The sequence below is a fragment of the Micropterus salmoides genome, unplaced genomic scaffold (genome assembly GCF_014851395.1).
Source record: "Micropterus salmoides isolate LMB-PRFRI ecotype aquatic unplaced genomic scaffold, ASM1485139v1 Ms_hic_scaffold_1973, whole genome shotgun sequence".
Taxonomy (NCBI): domain Eukaryota; kingdom Metazoa; phylum Chordata; class Actinopteri; order Centrarchiformes; family Centrarchidae; genus Micropterus; species Micropterus salmoides.
Window position 1 is genome coordinate 285 of NW_024041121.1, and position 22,473 is coordinate 22,757.

Below are 22,473 nucleotides of genomic sequence, written 5' to 3' on the forward strand. Positions count from 1 at the left end.
GTTTTCTATGGTTCAGAGTAAGAAGAGTATCAGGCTGAGAGAGACGGGCAGGTTAAAGACGTGTTCACTGCTGGCTTTGGTCTGAACAAATATCATCAGCTCCCACTTTGATTATTTTTTTGATTAACTTTAAACTGTTTTTTCTCGTCTGCTGATGACGTCTTTAAACGATTTACTGTTCATAATGTCAGTTTAACAATACATCCTGAAAGTTCTCACGTGAGCTTTTGAACTTCTGTTTCAGTAACTCAAAAGTTTGATTTTCAGATTTTCTAAAGAACGTCCTGATTTCCTGTCTCAACTGTTTGCTGTGCTGATCTTTCTTTCTCTCTCAGCTTGGTGTCTACGTGAAGGTGTCAGCTCGGTTCTTCTGGGAGTGTCCAACACAGAGCAGCTGCTGGAGAACCTCGGTTCTATCAGGGTAACAGAGTGTTACTGAAACAGACATTGTGTGTGGCCATGCAGTCGATCCAAACCCAAGATTGGTGGTTCAAACCACCAATAAAAACTCTTCTCTCTTTTTGATTAGTAAACTTTTTGATTAGTAAACTTTTTGACTAGTAAAAAGTAAAAAGACTTGTAAAACTTTTTGACTTGTAAAAAGTAAAAAGACTTTGACTTGTAAAATTATTTGACTTGTAAAACTTTTTGACTAGTAAAGTTTTGACTTGTAAAAGTAAAAAACTTTGACTTGTAAAATTTTTGACTTGTAAAACTTTTGACTTGTAAACTTTGACTTGTAAAAAGTAAAAGACTTTGACTTGTAAAATTTTTTGACTTGTAAAAATAAAAAGACTTTGACTTGTAAAATTTTTTGACTTGTAAACTTTTTGACTAGTAAAAGTTTTGGCTTGTAAAACTTTTTTGACATTGTGGACCATGAAGTCAATCCAAACCATTGATGGGTCAAGGCCACTAATTAAAACTCATCCCTCGACCGTTTTTGACTCACAAAACTTTTTGATTTGCAATCAAAGGGATGGATTTGCAATCAAAGCTTTAAGAGGACTGCTTATTTTTAATTACAAACATAATTTTCTATTTCAGTGTGAGAATATGCTCGCAAAACAGTTTTTTTTAAACACACAAAAATACTTTCATATCATTAAAATTAATATTAAAAAAAAGATAAAGATACCAATGCTTGTTATTTGTGTTTCCTCTGTGTTTATTTTAATCAAATGAAAACAAATGACCCAGCTTTTTGTCTTTAAAAACTGGATGAATAGTTTTTTATTGTGATATGAGGTCTTCACGCCACATTAAAATGACAACACAGGAAAGTATGTGAAGGTGTGAACACAAAATACCTGAAAAATAAATACATGTAACAACATGTATTTAGCTTTTTTCTTTGTTTGATTTGTATTATTTTGAATCTGCATAATTATCTGATTACATTGAAGTTTAAATGTATAAAAACAATAAATTGCATCCTTGTTGGTTGTTTCACATCACACAACATTTTCTTATCTTTCCTCAGTCAGGGACATGAACTTTGTCAGACTGATCACTTCAGACAGCAGGTTCATTAATGATCGATTATCAGAACCTGATAATCTAAATTATTGTTATTATTTGTAACAGTCAACTTTAAACAACAAACCAGCAGACAAACTACCTCAACCTGTCAGATACTTTGATTTGTTTGTCAGAGAGAAAGTTTGTAGGAACATTTCAGTCAGACCTTCATGCATCGAAACGTCTTTACAATTAATCAATCAAGTGAAGTCACCTGAAACAATCAGATTTTCATTATATGAAAAAAGAAACATCCCTTAAATGAGACCAACAGCATGTTGTAAAGATCAGTATTATAGATAGGTAGATATATTAAAGACTTTCTCTTCCTGTTTTTCAGGTTCTGTCTCAGCTGACTCCGCCCCTCATTGCAGAGATGGACGCGTTACTCGGCAACAAGCCGCGAAACGGAAAGAAGGAGGCAAGGAGCTGAGGAGGAGAAGGAGACAAAGTAATAAAATGATCAGAAAACTGAGAGTACAAGAAGAAAGGATGAACTCTGAGGAGACAAGGAAGGAGATAAGGGAATAAGGAAGAAGACAAGGACACAAGGAAGGACATCTGGAATAATAAACAATATTTATTCTTCAGGGACGACCACATCTTTGTCCTTGTGGAGAAGGAGACAGCAGAGAGACTTCGGTTCCTTCAGATGATCAGAAAATATCAGAAATATTTATTCTTATATTAATCCTGAGACTCCGGCAAAGAACCACCATCTGAAGCCATCAATAATCATAATCCTCAGGCTGCTGGATTATGAACGTTTTTTTTAAAGTTTATCCATGAGCGCATGTTAGAGTTTAGTCTCATGATTACAGTTCAATACGCATCCAATAATCGATAATTAATCAGATCAAAGAAGAAAAAGGCAGCTGTCTTTCTGTACGAGGCTCTGAACTCTCCTGTATTCTCTGACTGCAGTATTTTACTATAAACTATAAATCTATATTTTATGAATGTAGTTCCTGTAGTCTTTAGATTCAGGCCCAGTGGTGCTCAACCTGAGGGGTTTGGACCTTTTAGCGGTCATCAACTCGTCACACAAATCCGTGATTCATGTTGAAAGTTGGAAATTATTTCTTTCCAACACATTCTCACTCATTACATAGGACACTTGGTCAAGACCCCTTGAGCCCTGGGGTTGGTTTTTGACATGTAGGGCTCCGTGGTCAAGTTAACCACTAAAACTACTAAGTTAGGTTTAGGAAAAGATCATGTTTTGGGTTAAAATTACTTACTTGCTTGACATCACTTATGCATGTCAAGTAAAGTTATTTGCGTATTTAACACATTCAATGTCGACTTCTTGTTGCACATGAGAAACGAACACGGCCTTCTGGATGAAAGTCCGGTTTCTGGCCCACCGCTCACCCCAACCACCTCCTTACTCAGACTTATATATACTTATTATATTAAATATCCTATACCTACCTAGTGTACAAAAATGACGCTACCGGTCTTCACCCAGTGTTACACAAAGAATGAGAACGGGTTGTTCTTTAATTTCCTGTGAAGCATATATAAAATGTTTTACTTTTTATTTAATTAAACTCACATAGCCATGAAATTCTGCCTGTCCATCAGGTTGAGGTCACTGATCGCCGAGCCCCGAATGAAAACCACATGACTATTACCATGACTACGGGCTGACAAGGTTGATCTGGTTGGTCACATGGTTTCATTGAGATTCCTTCACTATTAAACCCTTTCTGCTCCTCCTAATGTAAACAATACCACTGCAGAATGCTAATAAAGTTATTCACATCAAATTAGTGTCTGGCTGCGTTTGTAGGGGTTTCACCACCCAAGCTGGAAGACCCGCTGGGAGGGCTTTGCAATAGTCGAGGCGAGAGATAACCATGGCCTGTACCAGAAGGTGGGTGGCATAATGAGTGAGGTAGAGCCTGATTGTTATTATGATACATAGAGCAAAGCGGCACGTCCAAGACACACCCCCTGGTTGGAGTGATGGTGAGGAGTCAATTTGTAGTTTGATGTTGCGGTGAATAGATTGCTTGCCTGGAAGGACCAAGCGTTCAGTCTTATAGAGGTTTTGTTGAAGGTAGCAAGCCTTCATCCATGCAGATATGTCAGAGGATCCGCGCCGAGACCGTGGGGTCGTCTGGTGGGAAGGATATGTAGAGTTGCATATCGTCTGCGTAGCAGTGGTAAGAGAAGCCGTGAAAACGAATGATCGGCGCCAGTGAGGCGGTGTAATTTGAGAAGAGAAGAGGCCTTAGCACTGAGCCTTGGGGAATCCCTGTGGTGAGGCAGTGGGAATGCCCCAAGAGGTAGGATTTCAACCACAGGAATGCTTTGCCGAGATGCTCCTGGCTGAGAGTGCGGATAGCAGGATCATGTGGTTGACTGTGTCAAAGGCAGCTGATAAGTCAAGCAGGATAAGAACTGAGGATTGGGCTGCAACTTTAGCTGACCTTGGGGCTTTTGTTACAGACAACAGAGCCATTTCAGTAGAGTGGCCACTCTTAAAACCAGACTGATTGGGAGGTTATTTTGTCTGCCCGTTCGATAGCTTTGGGTAGAAATGGTAGAAGTGAGAAGCCTGGAGGAGATGTGTGATGTGTGATTGTGTGTCACAGTTTTATTCCAACCTTTTCCCACCCTCCTCTCTGTCTCTGCTAGGCCTACAGTAGCATCCTCCATCACAGCAATGGTCCTAGAAGACCAGGGGTGTCTGGCTGAACTGATTCCAGTAGCCTCTTAGTTCATGAACACAGTATAGGATGTGAACGCTGCAGCAGAATGTTTTCCTACACACTACCTCTCAACATTGAAATTCACATGAATACAAACAAGTAATAACAGCACAAAAGGTAACAGAATATGTACCTAGCAAAAAACTATGAAGAGTAACTGTAGCTATACTATGTATTAATACATTTATTCATTTTGCTGACGTTTTTATCCAAAGTGACTTACAATTGCTAATTATGTCAGAGGTCTCTGCCTCACGCCTCTGGAGCAACTAAGGGTTAAGTGTCTTGCTCAAGGACACATTGGTAGATGTGTCACAGTGGGGGATTGAACCCTGTTCTCTCACCATCACCACCCATAGCTATACGCTAATTTGTGTGTGGGTGTTTTTGTGTACCAACATAATTTCACGTATTTAAATGTTTAAATATGATTTCAAATTATTTGTGAATTAAAATCAAAATACTAAAGTTGCAAGTGCATTCATGTGTGTGTGTCTTAAGGATATATGTGTCAGAGTTATCTGGGTGTGTTTGACACAGGTTCCTCCTATCCTAAGGGTTAATAATAATTAACCACAATATTAAGAAACTGGCAGCATCTGTGTCGAGGTGTGTCTCTCTCTCTGCTGTCTTACTGTCTCCACTGCACTTGACTCTGCTGCAGCTGAGCTGTCTGCACTGAGTTCAGCAACACTCTAGTTTTGAACAGATGAACATACAATTCAGACAAACTAGAACAAAAGCATGCTACTATTATAAAACCTCATATAGCTATTGCATATAAGTAAGTAATCCTGTAATAGAAGCCATCCTACCTATGGATTAATTACCTGCATATATTTACATTTTACTCATTTAGCTGACACTTTTATCCAAAGCGACTTACAATTCCTATACATGTCAGAGGTCGCACGCCTCTGGAGCAACTAGGGGTTCAGTGTCTTGCTCAGGGACACAATGGTGGATGTCTCACAGTGGGAATTGAACCCAGGTCTCCCACACCAAAGACAAGCATCTTATCTATGCGCCATCACCATCATCATTCAATGTTTTATTTTTATTAAAACATTGATATACAATGTATGACTAGGCTACTTGTGTACAGATGTCTGCAGGAGTGGATGGCTATTATAGGTTGTTTTTTAGAGAGCTAGAGCTAATTAGCAGAAAACCATTGTCAACCACTTATCCTGGAGCCAATCCCAGCTGACATTGGGCGAAAGGTGGGGTACACTCTGGACAGGTCGCCAGTCCATCGCAGGGCCACACATAGACAGACCACCACTCACACTCACACCTGAGGACACCAATCAACCTAGTAGGCCGCATGTCTTTGGATGGTGGGAGGAAGCCAGAGAACCTGGAGAGAACCCACGCAGACACTGGGAGAACATGCAAACTAAACACAGAAAGGCCCGGACGACTGGGGTTCAAACTCAGGACCTTCTTGCTGTGAGGCGACAGTGCTAACCACTAGGCCGCCGTGCTGTCCTCATAGCTACATAATAGTCTCTTCATTTAACGTTTCAACATTACTCAGAACATAAAGACAGAATAGTTGTACTAAAATGTTACTGCTGCGTTTTTTTCTGCTGTTGTTGCTGGAATCGTCTGCTGCGTTGGCTGGGAAAAAAAGTACCAGATAACAGGAAGAAATTTTCCCCGATGGAAAACCAAAAATGGTGAGTAGAGTCGAGGCGAGTCGAGCTGGTACCATTCGGTGGAAAAGGGGCATATTATCAGTGGAACCCACCCTAATTCTGGCCTTTGGAGGAGACTTTCATTAAATGTGTAGGATGTTTCTGCAGCATTCTGCATGCAGCGGCACAATGACAATCTTCTCCCATTGTGTTACAACAGGGAAGCCTCACTCTGATGTTTCCCTCTGAGTTAGAAGTGTTTGTAGTCCTGGCTTCATTGTCAGAGGGTTCTCCGATGCTGGATCTCCTCCTCCTCCTTTTTGTTTTGTGAGCTGTTGTTGGTTTTTTGGACATTTCTTGAAAATCATAACAAAACTAAACAATCAGAGAGAAGAGTGAAAAACCTATTGCCAGTACAGTCGGGATGTTTCGAGCTGTAAAAGAGAGCAGAAATCAGCAGGTGAGACTGATGGTCATAGCTCTTTGAGGTCGCTTTTACACGTTTAAGGCTCCATGGTCAACGCTTAGCAACAACAAATATGCAACGTCCGGTTAGACTTTCAAAATAAAACGCTAGCGTTGTTAAATATAATTGGTAAGTAAGTAAGTAAGTAAAATTAATTTGATATAGCACCTTTCACAAAATAACAGTGATAATAAAAGCAACAATAAAACAGTGGAGCAATCTGACAATTATACATAAGCATCAAACATTATACAAGGCATAAATCAATATAATCAGTGTATTTGCGTATATTTAACATATTAAATGATCAATTTAAGGTTTAGACAACTGAAGTACTTGGTTGAGGTCAGGAAAAGATCATGGTTTGGATTAAATAACTACGTACATCAGTTTGCGTAAATATTAAAAAATATTTAACGTTGACTTTTTGTTTTACTCGGGACACAAACCCCGGTCTCTCGGTTCAAAGTCTGGGTTCTGGCCCTCCAACCACCTCCTAACTTTGTTCTGTTAAATATCATATACCTGCCTTACCATCAAATACTGACGCTACAGGGCTTCCCCCACTGCCTTGAACTGAGGCGCTATAGGGATCCCAAGTGCGTTACAAACTGAGGCCGACGGGTTTTGACCATGTGTCCATATGTGACGAGTGGAGGAGTGAGAACGGGCTGGAGGCAGAAGTTTCTAGCACCGCACTGTGTTAGGAAGCATGGTTGTATAAAATAATTAGGAATGATGGAGAGTGTAGGAGCTCATACTTACATGACGTGCTGAAGGGAAACGTAGTATAGTATACAGTACTGACTGAGTATGTAGTACGCAGTATGCAGTACTGAGTATGTAGTACGTAGTATGCAGTACTGAGTATGTAGTAGGCAGTATGCAGTACTAACTGAGGATGTAGTAGGCAGTATGCAGTACTGAGTATGTAGTATGCAGTATGGAGTACTGAGTATGTAGTACGTAGTATGCAGTACTGAGTATGTAGTAGGCAGTATGCAGTACTGAGTATGTAGTACGTAGTATGCAGTACTGAGTATGTAGTAGGCAGTATGCAGTACTAACTGAGGATGTAGTAGGCAGTATGCAGTACTGAGTATGTAGTATGCAGTATGGAGTACTGAGTATGTAGTACGCAGTATACAGTACTGACTGAGTATGTAGTAGGCAGTATGCAGTACTGAGTATGTAGTACGTAGTATGCAGTACTGAGTATGTAGTAGGCAGTATGCAGTACTAACTGAGGATGTAGTAGGCAGTATGCAGTACTGAGTATGTAGTATGCAGTATGCAGTACTGAGGATGTAGTAGGCAGTATGCAGTACTGAGTATGTAGTACGCAGTATGCAGTACTAACTGAGTATGTAGTAGGCAGTATGCAGTACTGAGTATGTAGTAGAAAGAATGCAGTACTAACTGAGTATGTAGTAGGCAGTATGCAGTACTGAGTATGTAGTAGGCAGTATGCAGTACTGAGTATGTAGTAGACAGAATGCAGTACTGAGTATGTAGTAGACAGAATGCAGTACTGAGTATGTAGTAGGCAGTATGCAGTACTGAGGATGTAGTAGGCAGTATGCAGTACTGAGTATGTAGTATGCAGTATGGAGTACTGAGTATGTAGTACGTAGTATACAGTACTGACTGAGTATGTAGTAGGCAGTATGCAGTACTGAGTATGTAGTACGTAGTATGCAGTACTGAGTATGTAGTAGGCAGTATGCAGTACTAACTGAGTATGTAGTAGGCAGTATGCAGTACTGAGTATGTACGTAGTATGCAGTACTGAGTATGTAGTATGCAGTATGGAGTACTGAGGATGTAGTAGGCAGTATGCAGTACTGAGTATGTAGTATGCAGTATGGAGTACTGAGTATGTAGTACGTAGTATACAGTACTGACTGAGTATGTAGTAGGCAGTATGCAGTACTGAGGATGTAGTAGGCAGTATGCAGTACTGAGTATGTAGTATGCAGTATGGAGTACTGAGTATGTAGTACGTAGTATACAGTACTGACTGAGTATGTAGTAGGCAGTATGCAGTACTGAGTATGTAGTACGTAGTATGCAGTACTGAGTATGTAGTAGGCAGTATGCAGTACTGACTGAGTATGTAGTAGGCAGTATGCAGTACTGAGTATGTAGTACGTAGTATGCAGTACTGAGTATGTAGTAGGCAGTATGCAGTACTGACTGAGTATGTAGTAGGCAGTATGCAGTACTGAGTATGTAGTACGTAGTATGCAGTACTGAGTATGTAGTAGGCAGTATGCAGTACTAACTGAGTATGTAGTAGGCAGTATGCAGTACTGAGTATGTAGTATGCAGTATGCAGTACTGAGGATGTAGTAGGCAGTATGCAGTACTGAGTATGTAGTACGCAGTATGCAGTACTAACTGAGTATGTAGTAGGCAGTATGCAGTACTGAGTATGTAGTAGAAAGAATGCAGTACTAACTGAGTATGTAGTAGGCAGTATGCAGTACTGAGTATGTAGTAGACAGAATGCAGTACTGAGTATGTAGTAGACAGAATGCAGTACTGAGTATGTAGTAGGCAGTATGCAGTACTGAGGATGTAGTAGGCAGTATGCAGTACTGAGTATGTAGTAGGCAGTATGGAGTACTGAGTATGTAGTACGTAGTATGCAGTACTGAGTATGTAGTAGGCAGTATGCAGTACTAACTGAGTATGTAGTAGGCAGTATGCAGTACTGAGTATGTAGTAGACAGAATGCAGTACTAACTGAGTATGTAGTAGGCAGTATGCAGTACTGAGTATGTAGTAGGCAGTATGCAGTACTGAGTATGTAGTAGACAGAATGCAGTACTGAGTATGTAGTAGACAGAATGCAGTACTGAGTATGTAGTAGGCAGTATGCAGTACTGAGTATGTAGTAGGCAGTATGCAGTACTGAGTATGTAGTACGCAGTATGCAGTGCTGAGTATGTAGTAGGCAGTATGCAGTACTGAGTATGTAGTAGGCAGTATGCAGTACTGAGGATGTAGTAGGCAGTATGCAGTACTGAGTATGTAGTAGACAGAATGCAGTACTAACTGATTATGTAGTAGGCAGTATGCAGTACTGAGTATGTAGTAGGCAGTATGCAGTACTAACTGAGTATGTAGTAGGCAGTATGCAGTACTGAGTATGTAGTAGGCAGTATGCAATACTGAGTATGTAGTACGCAGTATGCAGTGCTGAGTATGTAGTAGGCAGTATGCAGTACTGAGTATGTAGTACGCAGTATGCAGTGCTGAGTATGTAGTAGGCAGTATGCAGTACTGAGTATGTAGTACGCAGTATGCAGTACTAACTGAGTATGTAGTAGGCAGTATGCAGTACTGAGTATGTAGTACGCAGTATGCAGTACTGAGTATGTAGTAGGCAGTATGCAGTACTGAGTATGTAGTACGCAGTATGCAGTACTGAGGATGTAGTAGGCAGTATGCAGTACTGAGTATGTAGTACGCAATATGCAGTACTGAGTATGTAGTAGGCAGTATGCAGTACTGAGTATGTAGTAGGCAGTATGCAGTACTGAGGATGTAGTACGCAGTATGCAGTACTGAGTATGTAGTACGCAGTATGCAGTACTGAGGATGTAGTAGGCAGTATGCAGTACTGAGTATGTAGTACGCAGTATGCAGTACTAACTGAGTATGTAGTAGGCAGTATGCAGTACTGAGTATGTAGTACGCAGTATGCAGTACTGAGTATGTAGTAGGCAGTATGCAGTACTGAGTATGTAGTACGCAGTATGCAGTACTGAGGATGTAGTAGGCAGTATGCAGTACTGAGTATGTAGTAGGCAGTATGCAGTACTGAGGATGTAGTAGGCAGTATGCAGTACTGAGTATGTAGTACGCAGTATGCAGTACTAACTGAGTATGTAGTAGGCAGTATGCAGTACTGAGTATGTAGTACGCAGTATGCAGTACTGAGTATGTAGTAGGCAGTATGCAGTACTGAGTATGTAGTACGCAGTATGCAGTACTGAGGATGTAGTAGGCAGTATGCAGTACTGAGTATGTAGTACGCAGTATGCAGTACTAACTGAGTATGTATAGGCAGTATGCAGTACTGAGTATGTAGTAGAAAGAATGCAGTACTAACTGAGTATGTAGTATGCAGTATGCAGTACTGAGTATGTAGTAGACAGAATGCAGTACTAACTGATTATGTAGTAGGCAGTATGCAGTACTGAGTATGTAGTATGCAGTATGCAGTACTGAGTATGTAGTAGGCAGTATGCAGTACTGAGTATGTAGTAGGCAGTATGCAGTACTGAGGATGTAGTAGGCAGTATGCAGTACTGAGTATGTAGTAGGCAGTATGCAGTACTGAGGATGTAGTTGGCAGTAGCAGTACTGAGTATGTAGTACGCAGTATGCAGTACTGAGTATGTAGTAGGCAGTATGCAGTACTGAGTATGTAGTACGCAGTATGCAGTACTGAGTATGTAGTAGGCAGTATGCAGTACTGAGGATGTAGTAGGCAGTATGCAGTACTGAGTATGTAGTACGCAGTATGCAGTACTGAGGATGTAGTACGCAGTATGCAGTACTAAGTATGTAGTAGGCAGTATGCAGTACTGAGTATGTAGTAGGCAGTATGCAGTACTGAGTATGTAGTAGGCAGTATGCAGTACTGAGGATGTAGTAGGCAGTATGCAGTACTGAGTATGTAGTACGCAGTATGCAGTACTGAGGATGTAGTAGGCAGTATGCAGTACTGAGTATGTAGTAGGCAGTATGCAGTACTGAGGATGTAGTAGGCAGTATGCAGTACTGAGTATGTAGTACGCAGTATGCAGTGCTGAGTATGTAGTAGGCAGTATGCAGTACTGAGTATGTAGTACGCAGTATGCAGTGCTGAGTATGTAGTAGGCAGTATGCAGTACTGAGTATGTAGTACGCAGTATGCAGTACTAACTGAGTATGTAGTAGGCAGTATGCAGTACTGAGTATGTAGTACGTAGTATGCAGTACTGAGTATGTAGTAGGCAGTATGCAGTACTAACTGAGGATGTAGTAGGCAGTATGCAGTACTGAGTATGTAGTATGCAGTATGGAGTACTGAGTATGTAGTACGTAGTATGCAGTACTGAGTATGTAGTAGGCAGTATGCAGTACTGAGTATGTAGTACGTAGTATGCAGTACTGAGTATGTAGTAGGCAGTATGCAGTACTAACTGAGGATGTAGTAGGCAGTATGCAGTACTGAGTATGTAGTATGCAGTATGGAGTACTGAGTATGTAGTACGCAGTATACAGTACTGACTGAGTATGTAGTAGGCAGTATGCAGTACTGAGTATGTAGTACGTAGTATGCAGTACTGAGTATGTAGTAGGCAGTATGCAGTACTAACTGAGGATGTAGTAGGCAGTATGCAGTACTGAGTATGTAGTATGCAGTATGCAGTACTGAGGATGTAGTAGGCAGTATGCAGTACTGAGTATGTAGTACGCAGTATGCAGTACTAACTGAGTATGTAGTAGGCAGTATGCAGTACTGAGTATGTAGTAGAAAGAATGCAGTACTAACTGAGTATGTAGTAGGCAGTATGCAGTACTGAGTATGTAGTAGGCAGTATGCAGTACTGAGTATGTAGTAGACAGAATGCAGTACTGAGTATGTAGTAGACAGAATGCAGTACTGAGTATGTAGTAGGCAGTATGCAGTACTGAGGATGTAGTAGGCAGTATGCAGTACTGAGGATGTAGTAGGCAGTATGCAGTACTGAGTATGTAGTATGCAGTATGGAGTACTGAGTATGTAGTACGTAGTATACAGTACTGACTGAGTATGTAGTAGGCAGTATGCAGTACTGAGTATGTAGTACGTAGTATGCAGTACTGAGTATGTAGTAGGCAGTATGCAGTACTAACTGAGTATGTAGTAGGCAGTATGCAGTACTGAGTATGTAGTACGTAGTATGCAGTACTGAGTATGTAGTATGCAGTATGGAGTACTGAGGATGTAGTAGGCAGTATGCAGTACTGAGTATGTAGTATGCAGTATGGAGTACTGAGTATGTAGTACGTAGTATACAGTACTGACTGAGTATGTAGTAGGCAGTATGCAGTACTGAGGATGTAGTAGGCAGTATGCAGTACTGAGTATGTAGTATGCAGTATGGAGTACTGAGTATGTAGTACGTAGTATACAGTACTGACTGAGTATGTAGTAGGCAGTATGCAGTACTGAGTATGTAGTACGTAGTATGCAGTACTGAGTATGTAGTAGGCAGTATGCAGTACTGACTGAGTATGTAGTAGGCAGTATGCAGTACTGAGTATGTAGTACGTAGTATGCAGTACTGAGTATGTAGTAGGCAGTATGCAGTACTAACTGAGTATAGTAGGCAGTATGCAGTACTGAGTATGTAGTATGCAGTATGCAGTACTGAGGATGTAGTAGGCAGTATGCAGTACTGAGTATGTAGTACGCAGTATGCAGTACTAACTGAGTATGTAGTAGGCAGTATGCAGTACTGAGTATGTAGTAGAAAGAATGCAGTACTAACTGAGTATGTAGTAGGCAGTATGCAGTACTGAGTATGTAGTAGGCAGTATGCAGTACTGAGTATGTAGTAGACAGAATGCAGTACTGAGTATGTAGTAGACAGAATGCAGTACTGAGTATGTAGTAGGCAGTATGCAGTACTGAGGATGTAGTAGGCAGTATGCAGTACTGAGTATGTAGTATGCAGTATGGAGTACTGAGTATGTAGTACGTAGTATGCAGTACTGAGTATGTAGTAGGCAGTATGCAGTACTAACTGAGTATGTAGTAGGCAGTATGCAGTACTGAGTATGTAGTAGACAGAATGCAGTACTAACTGAGTATGTAGTAGGCAGTATGCAGTACTGAGTATGTAGTAGGCAGTATGCAGTACTGAGTATGTAGTAGACAGAATGCAGTACTGAGTATGTAGTAGACAGAATGCAGTACTGAGTATGTAGTAGGCAGTATGCAGTACTGAGTATGTAGTACGCAGTATGCAGTGCTGAGTATGTAGTAGGCAGTATGCAGTACTGAGTATGTAGTAGGCAGTATGCAGTACTGAGGATGTAGTAGGCAGTATGCAGTACTGAGTATGTAGTAGACAGAATGCAGTACTAACTGATTATGTAGTAGGCAGTATGCAGTACTGAGTATGTAGTAGGCAGTATGCAGTACTAACTGAGTATGTAGTAGGCAGTATGCAGTACTGAGTATGTAGTAGGCAGTATGCAATACTGAGTATGTAGTACGCAGTATGCAGTGCTGAGTATGTAGTAGGCAGTATGCAGTACTGAGTATGTAGTACGCAGTATGCAGTGCTGAGTATGTAGTAGGCAGTATGCAGTACTGAGTATGTAGTACGCAGTATGCAGTACTAACTGAGTATGTAGTAGGCAGTATGCAGTACTGAGTATGTAGTACGCAGTATGCAGTACTGAGTATGTAGTAGGCAGTATGCAGTACTGAGTATGTAGTACGCAGTATGCAGTACTGAGGATGTAGTAGGCAGTATGCAGTACTGAGTATGTAGTAGGCAGTATGCAGTACTGAGTATGTAGTACGCAATATGCAGTACTGAGTATGTAGTAGGCAGTATGCAGTACTGAGTATGTAGTAGGCAGTATGCAGTACTGAGGATGTAGTACGCAGTATGCAGTACTGAGTATGTAGTACGCAGTATGCAGTACTGAGTATGTAGTAGGCAGTATGCAGTACTGAGTATGTAGTACGCAGTATGCAGTACTAACTGAGTATGTAGTAGGCAGTATGCAGTACTGAGTATGTAGTACGCAGTATGCAGTACTGAGTATGTAGTAGGCAGTATGCAGTACTGAGTATGTAGTACGCAGTATGCAGTACTGAGGATGTAGTAGGCAGTATGCAGTACTGAGTATGTAGTAGGCAGTATGCAGTACTGAGGATGTAGTAGGCAGTATGCAGTACTGAGTATGTAGTACGCAGTATGCAGTACTAACTGAGTATGTAGTAGGCAGTATGCAGTACTGAGTATGTAGTACGCAGTATGCAGTACTGAGTATGTAGTAGGCAGTATGCAGTACTGAGTATGTAGTACGCAGTATGCAGTACTGAGGATGTAGTAGGCAGTATGCAGTACTGAGTATGTAGTACGCAGTATGCAGTACTAACTGAGTATGTAGTAGGCAGTATGCAGTACTGAGTATGTAGTAGAAAGAATGCAGTACTAACTGAGTATGTAGTATGCAGTATGCAGTACTGAGTATGTAGTAGACAGAATGCAGTACTAACTGATTATGTAGTAGGCAGTATGCAGTACTGAGTATGTAGTATGCAGTATGCAGTACTGAGTATGTAGTAGGCAGTATGCAGTACTGAGTATGTAGTAGGCAGTATGCAGTACTGAGGATGTAGTAGGCAGTATGCAGTACTGAGTATGTAGTAGGCAGTATGCAGTACTGAGGATGTAGTTGGCAGTATGCAGTACTGAGTATGTAGTACGCAGTATGCAGTACTGAGTATGTAGTAGGCAGTATGCAGTACTGAGTATGTAGTACGCAGTATGCAGTACTGAGTATGTAGTAGGCAGTATGCAGTACTGAGGATGTAGTAGGCAGTATGCAGTACTGAGTATGTAGTACGCAGTATGCAGTACTGAGGATGTAGTACGCAGTATGCAGTACTAAGTATGTAGTAGGCAGTATGCAGTACTGAGTATGTAGTAGGCAGTATGCAGTACTGAGTATGTAGTAGGCAGTATGCAGTACTGAGGATGTAGTAGGCAGTATGCAGTACTGAGTATGTAGTACGCAGTATGCAGTACTGAGGATGTAGTAGGCAGTATGCAGTACTGAGTATGTAGTAGGCAGTATGCAGTACTGAGGATGTAGTAGGCAGTATGCAGTACTGAGTATGTAGTACGCAGTATGCAGTACTAACTGAGTATGTAGTAGGCAGTATGCAGTACTGAGTATGTAGTACGCAGTATGCAGTACTGAGTATGTAGTAGGCAGTATGCAGTACTGAGTATGTAGTACGCAGTATGCAGTACTGAGGATGTAGTAGGCAGTATGCAGTACTGAGTATGTAGTACGCAGTATGCAGTACTAACTGAGTATGTAGTAGGCAGTATGCAGTACTGAGTATGTAGTATGCAGTATGCAGTACTGAGGATGTAGTAGGCAGTATGCAGTACTGAGTATGTAGTACGCAGTATGCAGTACTAACTGAGTATGTAGTAGGCAGTATGCAGTACTGAGTATGTAGTAGAAAGAATGCAGTACTAACTGAGTATGTAGTAGGCAGTATGCAGTACTGAGTATGTAGTAGGCAGTATGCAGTACTGAGTATGTAGTAGACAGAATGCAGTACTGAGTATGTAGTAGACAGAATGCAGTACTGAGTATGTAGTAGGCAGTATGCAGTACTGAGGATGTAGTAGGCAGTATGCAGTACTGAGTATGTAGTATGCAGTATGGAGTACTGAGTATGTAGTACGTAGTATGCAGTACTGAGTATGTAGTAGGCAGTATGCAGTACTAACTGAGTATGTAGTAGGCAGTATGCAGTACTGAGTATGTAGTAGACAGAATGCAGTACTAACTGAGTATGTAGTAGGCAGTATGCAGTACTGAGTATGTAGTAGGCAGTATGCAGTACTGAGTATGTAGTAGACAGAATGCAGTACTGAGTATGTAGTAGACAGAATGCAGTACTGAGTATGTAGTAGGCAGTATGCAGTACTGAGTATGTAGTACGCAGTATGCAGTGCTGAGTATGTAGTAGGCAGTATGCAGTACTGAGTATGTAGTAGGCAGTATGCAGTACTGAGGATGTAGTAGGCAGTATGCAGTACTGAGTATGTAGTAGACAGAATGCAGTACTAACTGATTATGTAGTAGGCAGTATGCAGTACTGAGTATGTAGTAGGCAGTATGCAGTACTAACTGAGTATGTAGTAGGCAGTATGCAGTACTGAGTATGTAGTAGGCAGTATGCAATACTGAGTATGTAGTACGCAGTATGCAGTGCTGAGTATGTAGTAGGCAGTATGCAGTACTGAGTATGTAGTACGCAGTATGCAGTGCTGAGTATGTAGTAGGCAGTATGCAGTACTGAGTATGTAGTACGCAGTATGCAGTACTAACTGAGTATGTAGTAGGCAGTATGCAGTACTGAGTATGTAGTACGCAGTATGCAGTACTGAGTATGTAGTAGGCAGTATGCAGTACTGAGTATGTAGTACGCAGTATGCAGTACTGAGGATGTAGTAGGCAGTATGCAGTACTGAGTATGTAGTAGGCAGTATGCAGTACTGAGTATGTAGTACGCAATATGCAGTACTGAGTATGTAGTAGGCAGTATGCAGTACTGAGTATGTAGTAGGCAGTATGCAGTACTGAGGATGTAGTACGCAGTATGCAGTACTGAGTATGTAGTACGCAGTATGCAGTACTGAGGATGTAGTAGGCAGTATGCAGTACTGAGTATGTAGTACGCAGTATGCAGTACTAACTGAGTATGTAGTAGGCAGTATGCAGTACTGAGTATGTAGTACGCAGTATGCAGTACTGAGTATGTAGTAGGCAGTATGCAGTACTGAGTATGTAGTACGCAGTATGCAGTACTGAGGATGTAGTAGGCAGTATGCAGTACTGAGTATGTAGTAGGCAGTATGCAGTACTGAGGATGTAGTAGGCAGTATGCAGTACTGAGTATGTAGTACGCAGTATGCAGTACTAACTGAGTATGTAGTAGGCAGTATGCAGTACTGAGTATGTAGTACGCAGTATGCAGTACTGAGTATGTAGTAGGCAGTATGCAGTACTGAGTATGTAGTACGCAGTATGCAGTACTGAGGATGTAGTAGGCAGTATGCAGTACTGAGTATGTAGTACGCAGTATGCAGTACTAACTGAGTATGTAGTAGGCAGTATGCAGTACTGAGTATGTAGTAGAAAGAATGCAGTACTAACTGAGTATGTAGTATGCAGTATGCAGTACTGAGTATGTAGTAGACAGAATGCAGTACTAACTGATTATGTAGTAGGCAGTATGCAGTACTGAGTATGTAGTATGCAGTATGCAGTACTGAGTATGTAGTAGGCAGTATGCAGTACTGAGTATGTAGTAGGCAGTATGCAGTACTGAGGATGTAGTAGGCAGTATGCAGTACTGAGTATGTAGTAGGCAGTATGCAGTACTGAGGATGTAGTTGGCAGTATGCAGTACTGAGTATGTAGTACGCAGTATGCAGTACTGAGTATGTAGTAGGCAGTATGCAGTACTGAGTATGTAGTACGCAGTATGCAGTACTGAGTATGTAGTAGGCAGTATGCAGTACTGAGGATGTAGTAGGCAGTATGCAGTACTGAGTATGTAGTACGCAGTATGCAGTACTGAGGATGTAGTACGCAGTATGCAGTACTAAGTATGTAGTAGGCAGTATGCAGTACTGAGTATGTAGTAGGCAGTATGCAGTACTGAGTATGTAGTAGGCAGTATGCAGTACTGAGGATGTAGTAGGCAGTATGCAGTACTGAGTATGTAGTACGCAGTATGCAGTACTGAGGATGTAGTAGGCAGTATGCAGTACTGAGTATGTAGTAGGCAGTATGCAGTACTGAGGATGTAGTAGGCAGTATGCAGTACTGAGTATGTAGTACGCAGTATGCAGTACTAACTGAGTATGTAGTAGGCAGTATGCAGTACTGAGTATGTAGTACGCAGTATGCAGTACTGAGTATGTAGTAGGCAGTATGCAGTACTGAGTATGTAGTACGCAGTATGCAGTACTGAGGATGTAGTAGGCAGTATGCAGTACTGAGTATGTAGTACGCAGTATGCAGTACTAACTGAGTATGTAGTAGGCAGTATGCAGTACTGAGTATGTAGTAGAAAGAATGCAGTACTAACTGAGTATGTAGTATGCAGTATGCAGTACTGAGTATGTAGTAGACAGAATGCAGTACTAACTGATTATGTAGTAGGCAGTATGCAGTACTGAGTATGTAGTATGCAGTATGCAGTACTGAGTATGTAGTAGGCAGTATGCAGTACTGAGTATGTAGTAGGCAGTATGCAGTACTGAGGATGTAGTTGGCAGTATGCAGTACTGAGTATGTAGTAGGCAGTATGCAGTACTGAGTATGTAGTACGCAGTATGCAGTACTGAGGATGTAGTAGGCAGTATGCAGTACTGAGTATGTAGTACGCAGTATGCAGTACTGAGGATGTAGTACGCAGTATGCAGTACTAAGTATGTAGTAGGCAGTATGCAGTACTGAGTATGTAGTACGCAGTATGCAGTACTGAGTATGTAGTAGGCAGTATGCAGTACTGAGTATGTAGTAGGCAGTATGCAGTACTGAGTATGTAGTAGACAGAATGCAGTACTGAGTATGTAGTAGGCAGTATGCAGTACTAAGTATGTAGTAGGCAGTATGCAGTACTGAGTATGTAGTAGGCAGTATGCAGTACTGAGTATGTAGTACGCAGTATGCAGTACTGAGTATGTAGTAGGCAGTATGCAGTACTGAGTATGTAGTATGCAGTATGCAGTACTGAGTATGTAGTAGGCAGTATGCAGTACTGAGGATGTAGTAGGCAGTATGCAGTACTGAGGATGTAGTTGGCAGTATGCAGTACTGAGTATGTAGTACGCAGTATGCAGTACTGAGTATGTAGTAGGCAGTATGCAGTACTGAGTATGTAGTATGCAGTATGCAGTACTGAGGATGTAGTAGGCAGTATGCAGTACTGAGTATGTAGTACGCAGTATGCAGTACTGAGGATGTAGTACGCAGTATGCAGTACTAAGTATGTAGTAGGCAGTATGCAGTACTGAGTATGTAGTACGCAGTATGCAGTACTGAGTATGTAGTAGGCAGTATGCAGTACTGAGTATGTAGTACGCAGTATGCAGTACTGAGTATGTAGTACGCAGTATGCAGTACTGAGGATGTAGTACGCAGTATGCAGTACTGAGTATGTAGTACGCAGTATGCAGTACTGAGGATGTAGTACGCAGTATGCAGTACTAAGTATGTAGTAGGCAGTATGCAGTACTGAGGATGTAGTAGGCAGTATGCAGTACTGAGTATGTAGTACGCAGTATGCAGTACTGAGGATGTAGTAGGCAGTATGCAGTACTGAGTATGTAGTAGGCAGTATGCAGTACTGAGTATGTAGTACGCAGTATGCAGTACTGAGTATGTAGTAGGCACCAACTCACCTGAGCCTGAAACCGTCAGCCTGATGATGCCGATGAGATCAGGTGTGTTTTTCTCTCCAACCCGACACTCGTATGTTCCAGAGTCGCTGACGATGACGTTCTTCAGAACAATAGAAGCGTCTCCGTCCTTCATCTGTGGATCTCTCAGCTCCACTCGACCCACGTAAGAGGAACGCTGGTAGTTCATGTGGAGACCGTCTCTGAGGAAGTAGACGAAGTAGTCGTCCTTCAGGTCCGATCTGCTCCACACTAACTGTGAGATGCAGGCTCCGCTGGGAGCCTGACAGCGAAGAGTGACGTCCTGTCCTGACGCCACTTTCACCTCCTGTGGGTCTGAACAGGAAGAAAACCAAGAATCACAAGTCTGATCCATAGTAGACAGGCTAGTATTAGTGGTATTAACAGACCTGCAAAAGCCCGTAACGTGCTCAGAATCCTGAAGTCTCAGAAGTAAATCTTTATGTCAATGAACACGTCAGCGCATCAAAATGACAAGTCCTCATGTCGTTGTTTACAACCAAGACAGTAAAATGTTGCCAATGTAACCGTGCACTCTCACAACTGAGGTTTCGATGACAAATTTCAGTACAACACATCAGTTTCACCAGTAGAAAGTATTCAGGATTCACAGTTACGCTGTTTCACAAAATGACAAAGTTAGAAGGATAAACATGGGAAACACCTGTTAGGCTGAGGTTCCTGTCTGCCACAGATCCTCACAACAGACATGTAGAGAAAATCTGCTTGACAGATTATGACAGCTGTCCAGCCATTTTGCATGTTGTGACTTATGCAAGGAACAATTGGTTAGATGTTTCGGGGGGTCAGAAAGAGAACCAGTACTATACTTTGCGATCAGCATGACTGATCTGTGCAATGTACCAAAGCTACTGAAGAAAACTGTAACGTTGAAGAGAGATTTACTGAGGCAGCTTCTGCAGGAGGCCTGTTCAGTCTGTAGTAAAACTAAAACACAAACTGCACCAAGGTGTTTAAAATGCTTATGTTTATTTGTTTTTATTGCATATGCACGAGTTGGTTCAAGGCTTTGGTGTATGTCAACAGAACACCAGGATCTGGCCCAACCTTGATTAAAAACATTGTTTTGTACATATTCTTGATGCTTTTTTAGAGTTTTACATTTTGATGACTCACTCTGCTCTGCGGAAGCTTTCTCTTTCGTAATGATGAGAGATGTGCTTCCGGGGGGGGGGGGATGGCAATGACTCAGTGATAAATGTACAACAACAAAAACACATCTTTATTAACTGATGTTGGTGAAACTGGATTATATTTGACAGAGAATAATATTTTCTGGTTTCCCCTCTGATGTCTCCTGCCTCAAAACGCAGAGATTTACTGCGACGATCGTAAAAGCGAGATCAGAGTTAGCTATAGCCGTTATATAAACAACGACTGATGCTTTTAGAAACAAGAAGTCCAAAAGAACAGCGTTTACAAATGGATGGCTCTCCCAGAGCAATATTAGATTACTAATGCTGAGCTTATAGCCCTTTAAACGCCTATATCAAAGTGATCAGTGGACAGCCAGTATATAGCACCAACCCTACATCCTCTGTAGCACTCTAATACACTCACCTCCGAAGATGGACTCCAGAAACAAAATTAAAGCTGCAAGCAGCGTTGGGCGGGCCCTCGCACTTGTAGCGCGTCCGCGCGTGAGCCGGCCGAGTTGCATATTCTGGAGCTCTGCCGGTGCGGCTGTGAATTTCCTACGCGGTTCCGACGCCGCATGAATGTGCTATATGTCACTTCCTGTGTCCCCTATGTGGAGCTACATAGCACTTGCCGCTATGAATATAAATCGGTATTGGTGTGTAGATGTCTGCGGGGTGGGAGAGTTAACAAGCACGTAAAGTTTGTTTCAGATGTGAACATGTACACTGAACAATAATGTACCCAAACAATAAATAAATTCCTTTTATATTTCCCTGCCTTGTTGTTTATGTGTACATACAGAGGAAGAATGTGAGAACAGCACACATTTCATCGTTACTGTGTGTTAGAGCATGGGAGAACAGTGGATACTTTAATACAGCCCACACCCTAATACTGTGTAACTATAACAAGTAGAGAACAGAAGAAAAAGATGTTCTTTCTTTACAACTGTCTGCATAGCTTATTCATATTGTGTAATGAATGAAAATAAATAGGCCTACTAGGCTCCTCTCTACTTTGACATTTAAGATTAGCTTGTTTGATCCACCTTCATACACATGTGACATTACTGTACAACTTGAGAAAGGTGAGTTGTTTTCTGCTCCAGCCTGCCTAAAAGAAAAGCGTTTTGGGGATTAAATGGACTTTATTAGCTGCTGCAGTGCAGGATGAACTCAGAATAGACCCATTTCTCACCTTATTATTCTAAATCATGCAACGAAGAAGAAGAAATGCATAAGAAATCCTGGGACAAAATCTGTCCACAAATACTGTACAGCATGTAGTCTGATGAACAAGACTTGTGTTATAGCTGACTTGGGCAGTGAAATATTTTTTAATTCATGTGGTCATAGTTGTCCACAACTCAAATCAGAATATAAGAAGAAATGTTTTATACCACTCAAGAAGGCTTCCTATCAGAAAGGTAGGAAGGTATTTCTAATGTACAACTGCAGTACTTAAATCTAAGTAAAGTAATTTCCCTGACATTTTTGTGTTACTTTACTTTTAATAGACCCATGTAAGAGGTTTTATACTTCCTGTGAGTATAATCCAATCAATCTTATTTTCATACTGTATATCCGTTGTGTAATTTGATAAATTGTGTTGTATGTCGTGCTCGCATCTCAGAGAAGACTCTGACTGCAACATGCGTCTTTGTAAAGAGAGAAACGGACAGAAAAAGTCTCTAACTCTGCCTGTCAGCTCGCTCTGCTCCGTTA

General features: G+C 41.4%; 1 protein-coding gene across 2 annotated transcripts; it reads right to left on the minus strand.

Annotated features, from left to right (window-relative positions):
* Positions 1 to 1,566: 1,566 nt before the first annotated feature.
* LOC119911225 (nectin-4-like) lies at positions 1,567 to 21,297 on the minus strand. 2 transcript variants are annotated; one of them, XM_038730036.1, is made up of 3 exons: positions 21,170 to 21,297; positions 19,571 to 19,903; positions 1,567 to 1,950 (listed from the first exon to the last, which is right to left on the minus strand). In XM_038730036.1, exons 1-3 carry the CDS (start codon positions 21,267 to 21,269, stop codon positions 1,907 to 1,909), a joined length of 477 nt encoding a protein of 158 aa, XP_038585964.1. In that variant the 5' UTR covers positions 21,270 to 21,297; the 3' UTR covers positions 1,567 to 1,906. The 2 variants fall into 2 exon arrangements, with proteins under 2 accessions (XP_038585964.1, XP_038585963.1); XM_038730035.1 differs by lacking the exon at positions 1,567 to 1,950 and adding an exon at positions 5,519 to 6,315.
* Between the last annotated feature and the right edge of the window lie 1,176 nt (positions 21,298 to 22,473).

What these genes read in the sequence shown, in the direction of transcription:
- LOC119911225 (XM_038730035.1), bottom strand. Translation starts at nt 21,269, where the DNA reads ATGCAACTCGGCCGGCTCACGCGCGGACGCGCTACAAGTGCGAGGGCC. An exon ending in TCTGGAGTCCATCTTCGGAG is followed by an intron (nt 19,904 to 21,169) that starts GTGAGTGTATTA and finishes CTTCCTGTTCAG; the next exon opens with ACCCACAGGAGGTGAAAGTG. An exon ending in GCTGACGGTTTCAGGCTCAG is followed by an intron (nt 6,316 to 19,570) that starts GTGAGTTGGTGC and finishes TCTCTTTTACAG; the next exon opens with CTCGAAACATCCCGACTGTA.